This window comes from Furipterus horrens, unplaced genomic scaffold, assembly GCF_987537825.1.
Source record: "Furipterus horrens unplaced genomic scaffold, mFurHor1.1.pri manual_scaffold_5, whole genome shotgun sequence".
NCBI lineage: Eukaryota > Metazoa > Chordata > Mammalia > Chiroptera > Furipteridae > Furipterus > Furipterus horrens.
The window spans coordinates 74060958-74073321 of NW_028327175.1; the positions used below are offsets into that span (position 1 = coordinate 74060958).

Genomic DNA, 12364 nt, shown 5'->3' on the forward strand with positions numbered 1-12364 from the left:
GAAACAAACAGAAAACCAGTACAGAATAAATCCCAGGATTAGAAAAAATTTTAAACATCATACAGATCAATTCCTTAACCAAATGCTTCCATCTTTCCATGTCCCCCTCAAGAGCTTATCTCAGCTTGAAGAACTTCTGTAATAGAGAACTCACAACCACCCAAGACATCAATTTTCAAGACATTTTAAATGTTAGGAAGTTGTTTCCTGTGTGTAATATTAGAAATCTAGTATGATTGCAGTTTTATTGGTGTTCACTGCAGTCCCCTTTTTCTCTACTCATCAGTGATATAATACTGATAATAATAAATAATGATTCTATTGATACCACAGCATAGTAAAAGGAAAGCAAATGCTTAGTCTGCATACTCAAGGGTACTAAGCAATGAGGGTTAAAGATAGGAACGCTGTGAAAAATGACTATGTTATTGAAACAAATTATTTTATCTATAAAAGGACTCCACAAGATTTATGTTAAAACAGCTAATTAAAATGGAACATATTTTAGAAACGCTAAAATTATTGAGGAAAGTAAATTTGAACATTAATATTTGTTAATAATTCAGGTAAGTACGGAAATTTAGTATTTAGTTATAAAAATTGAACTAATTTGGAGCAACAACATCTTTGGAGCTATAAGAAAGTTTAGGGGCAAGCACACAGAAATTGCTCCATTTGTCTTTTAAATATAGATTACAAAGTTTCTTAATTAAAAAAAGAAAAAACTATTTCATGTGAAGCTAGAGTTGGCCTTTGAATTGGTTACAGGAGAGTTATTCCTGAAGAAATGTTTTAAGAGGTCTTTCTAAATAGATTTGAGATCTGCAGTTTATTATGGCAAAACACATTGATAAACATTCTCATTGTTCAGTCTTTTGTTTCAAGGTTATATAGCTGCACTTTTAGGATGACACAAGAAACAGGGAAGGAAGTCACAATTTCTTTGTTGTCAAGCAAAGAAAAGCATTTAGAAAAATTTATAATTAAATTCAAATATTTGGTGAAAATCATGACCATTCCCGAGAAGAAAAGAGGAAAAGAGCATAATACTTGCTAAGTATAACAGCAGACACATAAATTCAATATAAATTCAGTAAAGAGGAACATCAGGAACAAAATAAAGAAGCAGAAGTGAAGAGAAATAACTTTTAAGATGGACACATAAAAAAGGGAAATTTGAAACAATAGATTTAGCAATTTAGTACTATTTTGTTAGAAACAATATAAGCTATCCATATTTAAATGACAGAATGGAGAAAACCTGAATTATCAACAGTAAACAATAAGATATTCCTTTTGATTTGCAAATTATTTTCTAAAGTTCTTTTCCGCCACTTGATAACTGTTATTCTTGCTGACAAAAGGAGTTGAACCTTACCCAGCAATCTTTGAAATACAACTTGAAAATGGAACAAAACATAAAAGGAAAAAAATAGAATTTAATTTTAAATGGAAGATCATTGTATGTAATGCATATCTAATAATATTTTTAAAAAATAAGATGATATAATAAAGAACAAAATTATTTTTGGCGAAATATTATTTTTTCTTGAATAATTTGTCAGTGTTGGTTTGGCAAGAAAAGATGAAGCACTCCTGATACTAGTGTAACCCAGAATGCTTGCTGGGCTTTCTTTCTGCTTCTCCAATGTGCTTATTACTTTGATAACGTATCCTGGGTCCCAGTTTTGGGTTAATTAACAGCTAACGAGGTCTGCTATACCAAGAAGAAGTTGGGAATGTACTGTACAGCCTATTAATCTTTCAATAGTTTTAGAAGTTCAGTAAGGCCAGGGTGAGGCATGGGTTACACCAAAGCAAGGATGAAAGCTCCAGGAATGCAGAAACTACACATGCCCTGCTTCTACCACAGAGCCCACCACATAGTAGGTGCTGAATCAGTATTTGTTGATATAATGAATATATATCATGTCTGCCATGTGGCAGGCCAATTGCAGTGACATTGGAAATGACAACTGTGGGAACAGTGACCTCACTGACTTTGTACACCTTTACTCCAGAGCAATCCAAAGCTTCTCTGGCAAGCTTCTGGGTCAGGTTTAGAAGTCCCAGATCTGGCATGAGAGCACTTGCACCGGCAGAATTAGGGCTAGCCAAGAGCACCCAGGGGCGCAGCCCCAGGGCCTGTGGGAGGGACAGAGGCACAGGAGGAGCAGGGCAGGCTCAGCCTGTAGGTGTCAGCGACCCTACAGGCCCCAAACACCGCTGTCAGTAGTTGAGTGTTTGCAATCCTCTTTAATTAACGGTTACTTGACAACCGGAGAAGGGAAGACAAAAGATGTCCTCTAGCATTTATTTCTAGGGCCTCCAGGGGTGCTAAAATCGAAAGAAATGTAATAACGATCCTGAAAGAAACCTGGGGCCTTTTTACATCTGCCCCCTGACACAGGGTCACACTGGTAGAATTCACTAGGAGACCTCTAATAGAGATCTGCACTTTATTCATCCATTTCATTTATTACACCACACATCTGTGCCCTGCAGCCCAAGAGAAAGGCTGGTTCTGACTTCCACAGGCTTGGATGATCCATGTTGATATCTACTCCTTGTCTGCCTTTGGATCCTAAAAATACACTTTTCCAAAGAAGGAGAATTTTCAACAGAAAAGTGTTTGAAGGTGAGCAGAAAGGTAGGCTGGAAACTATCAGCTGACAAATTATAATAGGAACAAAGAAAAGCATAAGGGGAACCAAGAGAAAATTATCCAAACAAAAATGAAGGTAACATACATAAGAGATAGGGCAGAAACCTAACATAGCAAATTAAAGATTTTAAACTTTTTACTATAACTCTCTCATTATTCCCTATTGATAAGAACCTGAGTTAGAGAGCTTAGTATAGAAGTCAGCTAGACAGGGATAGACTAATATAGGTCAAGTTTGTAAATAATAATTCCCACAAACAAAAAAGCCACACTCAGAGGAGGAGGGCTGATTCTTCTTCTTAAAAAAGAGATGATTTTATTATAAGAACTGCTCACTGGTATGAGTATCCACATATCACCAGGAACAACACAGATGTTTTATATTCATTTTCACTACCTCTGATGTGAGTATTATCATGTGCTTAACAGATGACAAAAGTAAGAGGTGAAGTAACTTGCTCAAGGTCACAAAGGAAAGAAGAGCCAAAGTTGAAATTCTAACACAATCTCTAAGTCTTAAGTTTACATTTTTCCCACAGTACTTCCTGTAACATATTTGTTCAGTGAAAAAAGAATGACAATATTAGATTCTTCTTCAGGGAACAATTTTCCAAGACTGTATTTCCCATCTAGCTGTGCCACTTAGTGATTTGTTTATAATTGCTATACCTTACCATAAAGATCTATGTTCAATTTGAGGAATAAGAAGCCTATTGGAATGACAGCTTTCTTCATGATAACTATATCAAATATAAATTAAAATAAGCATAACTTCATAACAGCCTGGCCAGGTGTTGCTTAGTATTATAATACCACATTAAACATCTGTGAGAATCTTGACAAAAATTACAAATGATATGCCAGGCAAGCTGTTTCTAAATTAATATATCATGCAAAAAATGTCAAGTCTCAGTTTACTGTACTGAAAGCATGTACAAACACGCACCATGTAGAGAGGAGAGGAGACTAACTAGCCGGAATATGAGTAAAGCAACAGGAAGCAGAAGTAGGAGTAGTCCCTTAAATGGTGAAATTTTCCCAGTATCGGGTAACATCAAATTTTACAATTTCTAAGTAGCTCCAATGAAGTTCTACAGGATATGTTTTTATTTATCCAGTTAAAGAAAAAACGAGTAATGAGTTTTTCCTTCTTAAAATTTGTAATTAACAAAGGGTAAGGGATCACAGACAGCCTCCCCTAGCAGAGCAGTTACTTTAATAACATGCTGTTTCTCTGGTTATAATAAAAAAATCCTTTTTGCTGTCTTTTTGACAAAAATTATTTGCGTGTATTGGCATGGTACCAAAAAAGAGAGAGATGAGCTTGAACAAGTTTTCACCCATTTGTTTAAATTTTATAATCAAATAGCAATTATATTACAATCTCATAATCTATGGACCTTTCCCCTCATCCTCAATTGCGCCCCAACATTTTGAAAAACATAACCAAAAAATGCACAGAGAATTTCACCACATCCCCTTTGAATGCCTAAAAACTGCAGGAAAGAAGGAAGAGAGACAGGGTGGGACAGAGACCTTGAAAGTTGGAAGAACTGAGGTATGAAAAAAAATCATATTTCCTGTCACCATGTGGGTAAGTCCCGCAAATGTTCATTTTTGGTTCCTCTCACCTGTTCTAAATCAGTTCCTAGTTTTGGCTAACATTAACATCACTCAGGCAGGTTTTACAAAACTGTTGCCTGGGCCCCTACCTCCTAGATATTCTGATTCTTGAGTAAAGCTCACACACTGGCATGCTTTCGAAATTGCCCAAGTGACTCTAAATGTACAGAGAGGGTTGAGAACCACTGATCTAAATAATTCAAAGATATGAAAAAATGTAAAGTATAAGGTTTTTCACATATTTCACCTCATGAGAAGAAAAGAAACCCAAAAATCTCAAAACACCAGAACATAAGACTATCACTAACAATAAACAATGACAACAATAACAAAACAAGAGACCTCCTCCAAGACTTACAAAAGGAAAGGCAATGAAAAAAATTTTTGTTAATCTCTTCTCCATCCCCCTTCTGTAGGAAAAGCGATGTTTAGCAGTAAAATATACTGTGCTAATTCATTAAACTGAATGTCTGGTATGTACAGGAGCATGAAGTCAAACATTAATCCCCCCTTTTACAAATAAGGAAACTGAGCCTCAGAAATGTGAAGGCCAAAGAACAAAGACAGAACTTGATCCCTGATCTGTCTCAAGTGCAAAGATTTTTCTCTTCTCCGTATCTTCTGGAACATTTCTTTGCACTGGCTAACTTAACAGGTGCTGGAACAGAGTGTAATTTCAGGAACATTTTGCACTACAGGACCTTGAAGGATTCTTTCTAAGGAACTTATTCCACAGCTCTCCTGGCTATTAGCAACCTGACATTGGCAGTGAATAGGTAAGGGGAAGAAATATAAAATAAAGTTGGAGGGGCAGACAGAGGACTAATGGTAAAAACCATTTGTAAAGAGTTTGGAATGAATGACTGTACTAATTAATGAACAAATCCGCAGGTACTGAGTTATGCCCTGCATTGGGAAGAAAAAGCCCTCTAAGGCCTAGACAATAGGGAGATATCGGAAGTTTTAGAGTTACTGTATCTAAGTGGTAATACAATAAGCCAAACCAGAAAACTAACTACAAGGAAAGAAAAAAATATCAGAACTTTCCTTTTGCACGGTATGGCTAAGAAAAAAACAAAAACCCAGAAACATTATGGATAAATCTGTAAGACACACTCACTTTTCTCAAAAATGAACTATGAAAAGAAATCAGGGTTATTTTTAAGCCAAATCTTTTTAATGTTATTTTAAATTATAGCTTTAGTAGAGTTTTTCCAAAGGATGAATTTAGAAGCTGATAAAATACAACCCTCCTACTCAGGGCAGCTGGTCAACATAACATCCGAGGACTGGAGTCACAGTAATAATAAAAACAACAGATTATTCGTTTCCCTCAAGGTAAAAGGCACGTTCTCAAATATAAATGAACAAATTAAATTATCAGAAAAGAGAAAAGCAAACCATTTCAGTCTCCAGAAAGCCAAATATCTGGCTAAAACTCTAGATTAAATACACAAATTAATAAGAAAAAACATAATCCTAAATAAAAAAGGAAAGACTAGGTTATTTTTGTTTATTTCATACCTTTCGTGTTTTTATAAAACAACATGGTTTTTCTCCACCTTAAAGGGATATTGAAAATTAAGATAATTTAAAATGTTGCATACAAATGTATATTTTTTCCTTTACTCTATATCTAAACATGAATGTTTCCAATGCTTTAAAAAAATTAAAGCATTAAGAATTTGGCATTTGGAACATCAGCCGGAATGCACTTGACATGACATTAAATTAAGCAAATCAACTCAATGTAATAATTTTTGGTTGTATTTATTATAACAAATATTTAATTATCTTGATGTTTATTTTCATTATTTACACCTTTAGCTCCACGTTTTAATCCCATTGAGTGTGTATGTGCACATGTGTATGTGATTGCATGTGGTGATAAAGTGATATACTACATGTACATGATTCTGGTTTAGTCTCATAATTTCTTCATTATTTTATTTTGGTCTAATTGGAGTTAGCCCAAATAAAGATAAAAAGTCTTTATGAGATATTGCTCTTGATTTCTTTTTAAAACCTTTCCAAAACTTTGTAACTTTTTATTCTTAAAAAGGATTAGAATAATGACTTATTACATACCATAATCTGTGATTTTACAGGATACCAAATACAGCTCTTTCAGGTTTTGACCTTCCTTTGCAATAACCTCCACACACCTGAAACACACAAAAAAGTGCTGAGTTACACTATTGCGTTTCAAGTTAAATTAGCAAGAGTTTGGCCAGACTACAACAAGAAGAGGTTAGCATTTGACGAATGCCATAGCACTCTTCTTTCAGCAAACTCCTTTCATGGTGCTTCAGGAAAAGGTATTATATTCCCTGCTTTAAACTCAAGTGCTCTAATACCTAAATGACTTTAATTAAATACATTTATGACTAGTGCATCTTTTAAAGCCAAAGTGATGAAAAAAAAAGAGATATTCCTAGAAGAGTAATGTTACATTTGGTAATAAAAGACTAGTAAACATGCTACATAATAAACATGTCACTTATATAATAAAATATAAAAATGATTATAACAAAACCGTAGACTACACATGGATGGTCATTACAGGTGGATGGTAATATTGCTTATGGTTCAATTATTATTAATATGAAACACATGTGTTTGTGAAATTTTATTTAACATAAAATGTTTTAAAAACTATAACATTGAGTATAGAAATAAAAATATGCACACATAAGAACTTTAAAATCTTTTAATTTAAAAAGCTTGTTCTTAATACTTTAAGTGAATTATTGCATAGGTACAGGCCATTTAAATAACATTGGTATAGATATGTAAGATTTATAGTCTTTTCTGGTTTAAGTTAAAAGGTTTTCAAATGGTACACTCTGCTCTAATAGCCTTAGTGGAACATGTAGTACAGAATTGGATGAACTTTAAAAATAATGATCAACAACACTGTCCATTTGGTAGTTCTGTTCCCCATAATATCAGAAAAAAACCTGTACAGTCATAGTGACACATAGGCACATGCATCCTTCAGTGCAGTCCCTGTTTCAATCTTTATAAATAACAGTTAAGTAAAAGGGTAAAAGCAAAAAACAGTCATTAACCTTTTCTAGGAAGTAAGAATCAAGTAATTTGATACCTATGTGTATAATCCATCAAAAAAATTACTGAGTATCCATCTCTGTCTTTCAGATATTTTATTTGCTGTCTGGCTTATTTGTAGGTATCTTCATAAAATGTCAGAAAAATTTATACAATTTTACTTCACATAATTCATTATTGAAGGTTAAATTAGTTATAGAAAAGGTAAAATTTCTTTAAAATATATTTTTATAAAATATTGTTTTAATGTAATGGTAAACATTTCAAAGTTACTCCAAATAACTGAATAAACATTCTCTTTTGGCTATTTTAAAAATTATGATAACATCGATAAGGACTTTCATAGCTACAAAAGAAAATATAAAACATGGACAGAATGTAATTATGCTGGATACAGTTTACTATGAAGAGAAACTCAAAAACCTAATTCCATGTCATTTGGCTTTAATGTAACATTTAACAAACAGAAAAAAGAAAGGATAAAATAAAAAATAAAACATTACAGGCAACAACCATATTCAACATATAACCTTAAAAACTAGTTTTCACATGCAAATAATGAAGTCCCTAGATGATTACAAAATCTTTAGTAGTTAAAACAAAAGTCTGAGTACTTTCTAATATATCAGAGATACGTATCTCATTGCCCACTATCACCTACCAAAAAATGTTATCAGAACCAATATTTTGGATGACCACCACAAAATGAAATAAATTAGTGCAGAAATAACCTTCATATCATTAATTTTGTTCTGCTGCTTTTTTCAAATAGTTAAAAATGCATTTTTATATTTTATCATGAAAAACACTAAAAAAATGTAATTCCCTATTTATGTTCCTGTCACTTGATTTTATATTAAATACGCTAGAAGCACATATAACATTAAAGACGCACTGAGCAAATTACAAAGAGCAAATAACACAAATTGATTTTACTGCACAAGCTAGATCAAATGCTATTTCATAGGCAACAGGAAATAGTATTCATATAAAACAAGATAATCAATCACTGGATGAAAACTGTCCTAAAACTGATGAAAGGCCATGAGCATCAGGTTTCCTCCCTACACAACAAAGAAGTTATTATGAATAGATACTGCAAATATACTTAGCTTACTCTAGAGGCAGTAACTGAGAGATAACACATGATTAGAAGTAAGTAGGAAGTAACTTGTAGACAAAAAAGAAGAATATAAGACCCTTTGCAGAAACCTTACGTGAAATCTGCTGTTTTTGAAAGTTCAGTTATATACAGTTTTATAAATACCTTCAATTACATTATGCTAGAAGTTATGTACAACACAGAACTCTTCAAATAAGAATTCACAAAGGAAAAAAAAATTCTTAGAAGATTTGTAGCACATTTTTAAAATTTAAATATCACATCATTTACTGATGTAATATTTGAGAAAAGAAACCCCAAGTTCTATGAATATGGATTAAAACTCTTAATTTAATATTAAAACAAAATTGAGTGTTTCAAATTAATAGTTAAAATAGCCATTGTTTCGAGAGTTGAAAATAGAACTGGTTTGTATTATCCTTTTACTACAAATTGGTGGAAATGGAAGCCTGCAGCACGTCTCTGGCTAGCACCTAAAGCTCTGTGATTAGTCTAGATCTAGTGTCCCCTGCAACCTATACTGATAGATGGTCATTACGACAGTCCATGGGTGGTGACTGTCCTTTTCTCCTGAAACTTTTAGAGCCCATTCTAAAACACACTTACAGAAGTACTTAATATAACACAAGTCTGTGGACCACATTACTCTAAATAATTCTACTGTGTTTTAAAAAGAATCCTGGCTCTAGTCATGACCTATAGCGTATTAACATCAGAGCATTTCCCAACTCACTGTACATACTGCATGCAAGCAACCAACAAGGTGGTGATGCCTAATAATTATTTAAACTAAAGCTTAGTGATCATTTAAACTTAAAATTACTTAATCTACAGGTGTTTGTGTAAGTTCTTAAAGGGGTGTTTTAAAAATGGTAGCAATAGGAGAGAGAAATGTTTACAAATCGATAATTTGTAAGTAAGAAGGACAGTGCTAGAACCAAAGACTGCATTTAAAATGTTTGATTCTCTATCTCCTCCTATTCACAGATATCACATAGTAGAATGTGTATTATTCTCAGTGAAAAACTATACTTTGTCCCTAGGGGCAGGCAATGAGTTCCTAAACTCATAATCCAGAATTCAAACATTCCACATTCTTCTCCACCCCCTCTCTCCACCAGCCCTAAGAACAAAACTCAGAATACCATATGACTGACATTCTCTATGGGTCAATACATTTAAAGATTTCCCATTTCATGTACGACAACCTAAGAAGTTATAAAAATTGGGAAAAGAATGATACCCTTAGGGAGAGTAACAATCTATATGATTATTAAAGAGAAACTCATAATATAGGAAAATGGTGGGACTTCAAGTAAAAGTGGTGACATAGATATACATAGTTTACCTCTTCACATAACCACATCAAAATTACAACTAAAATATAAAACAACCATCAGTCAGAACCATCAGAATTTGAGTTGCATGGAAGTCTGACAACTACTGAATTAAAGAAACCACATCCATCCAGACTGGTAGGAGGGGTGCAGATGGGGAACAGAATGGCCCCACACCCACGTGTGGTGGATAAAAATTTGGGAGGGATATCTCAGGAGTGAGGAGACCCAGCCCCACACCAGGCCCTCCCCCCTCCAGTCCTGGGTTCCAGTGCCAGGAAGATAAGTCCCCATAACATCTGGCTTAAAAAAACAGTGGGTATTGAGTGGGTGGAAGAAATTGCTGGAGCCCCAAGTAGTTCCCCTTAAAAACCCCACACAAGGACTCACCTGCTCAGTCTAACTCCCTCTGAGCTCCAGCACTTGGGTATCAGCTTGAAAGGCACCAGTGGTATACAGGGAGAAACCAGGTTGTCTCATATGAAGGTGAGCCCTCCTCCAAGTCACTGAGCCAGTAAGCTGGTGTCATTACTGAGATTACATCAACCTGGCTAACACTGTTTGACCCACCTTAGAGATCAACAGAGACTCTGTCCCACCCAATTTATGGCCCCACCCACGCTGCTTCTTCATATAAATGGCTGGTCTTGGCTCCTGCTGAACAACTTCCTAAAACATCTCAAACAAGTAACTGCTAGCTTCAGTAAGCCCCAGGCCCAGCAATATCAGCACACAGCCTCATTTCACAGCTTGGCTTCACCTGGGAACCTCCAAGCCCACCACAAGTAGCAGCCATCTCAGACTGCTTTATAGCTCAGACAGGATAGCTCTGGGCAAAACACAGGTGGGGACTGACCTTGGCCTGCACCACCCATGAAACCCTGGGGCCAGCACACCCAGTGGACAGCTATAGACCACCCTGGAGCACCACCACCCTGCCCCTGCACATCTGATCCACTACGGAGAGCAAAGGTTGGTGGTAAATGGTCACAGCCAATCCCTGCAGCTGACTGACCTGGGTAAATCCTCCCATTGACCTGACAACAGCAACCAAAGCTCAACTGTAAGAGGAGGGTGTATTCAGCCCACACAAAGGACACACCCTGAGTACAAAACTTGGGTGATAGTGGACACTGTGCCATTGGACCCTACAGGAAACCTACTACAGTAGGCCATGCTACCAAGACGAGAGTCAAAGCAGCTCTAATACACAGAAACAAACACAGGGAAGTTGACAAAATGAGGAGACGAAGAAACATGGCCCAAATGAAAAGCAGATCAAAACTCCAGAAAAAGATGCAGAGTTCAAAACACTGGTTATAAGGATGCTCAAGGAACTTAGTGAGGACCTCAGCAGCATAAAAAAGATCCAGTCAGAAATGAAGGATACACTAATTGAAATAAAGAACAATTTACAGGGACACAACAGTTGAGTGGATGAAGCCAAGAATCAAATCAATGCTCTGGAACATAAGGAAGCAAAAAACAACCAATCAGAACAAGAAGAAGAAAAAGGAATAAAAAAAAAAAAATGAGGGTAGTATAAGTACACTCTGGGACAACTTCAGAGGTCCATGTTTGCATCATAGAGGTGCCAGAAGGAGAAGAGAAAGAGGAAGAAATTGAAATCTATTTGAAATAATAATGAAAGAATACTTCCCTAATTTGGTGAAGGAAATAGACATGCAAGTCCAGGAAGCACAGAGAGTCCCATACAAAATGGATGCAAAGAGGCCCATTCCAAGCCACATCATAATTAAAATGCCAAAGCTTAAAGATAGAGAATCATAAAAGCAACAGGAGAAAAGCAGTGTCTGACAGGGGAGACCCCGTAAGACTGTCAACTGATTTCTCAAAAAAAACTTTGCAGGCTAGAATGGACTGGCAAGAAATATTCAGTCATGAAAAGCAGGGACCTACAACCAAGACTGCTCTACCTAGCAAAGCTATCATCTGAATTAAGGGCAGATAAAGAAAAAACTTCCCAGACAAGAAAAAAACTAAAGAAGTTCATCATCACTAAACCATTATTATATGAAATGTTAAAGCACTTATTTAAGAAAAAGAAGATCAAAACTATGAACAATAAGATGGGAAAAATGCAAATCTATCAACAATTAAATCTAAATCACAAACTAGGCAAACAAGAACAGAGACAGAATCATGGATACAGAGTGTTTTGGGGTTGCCATATGGGAGGAGGGTGCTGGGGAATGGGTGAAGAGGTGAGTGGGGTTAAGAAGTACAAATAGGTAGTTTCATAATAGCCATGGGGATGTAAAGTACAGTATAGGGAAAGGAGTAATCAGAGACTTATACCCATGATCCATGGACATGAACAATGGTGTGGGGATTGCCTGAGGGAGTGGGAGATGCTGGGGGGAGGGGGGAAAGGGAGAAATATTGGGACAACTGTAATAGCATAATCAATAAAATATAATTTAAAAAAGAAAAATGGCATAGGGGAAAAATGCATAAGAATATAAACTACTGTTAAAAGTAGCCCACGAACATCAAGTTCTGAGAAATAAAGGGAGATGTCTTAAC

The 12364-nt window shown here is 35.4% G+C and overlaps 1 protein-coding gene across 1 annotated transcript in view; it reads right to left on the reverse strand.

The window, feature by feature from the left end:
* Positions 1 to 12364, reverse strand: part of FBXL17 (F-box and leucine rich repeat protein 17) — a 500732-nt gene that overhangs the window by 148380 nt on the left and 339988 nt on the right. The window contains exon 7 of the mRNA XM_090276546.1: positions 6377 to 6453. Within this exon, the coding sequence (XP_090132672.1) occupies positions 6377 to 6453 (77 nt within the window). The remainder of the gene's footprint in view (positions 1 to 6376; positions 6454 to 12364) is intronic.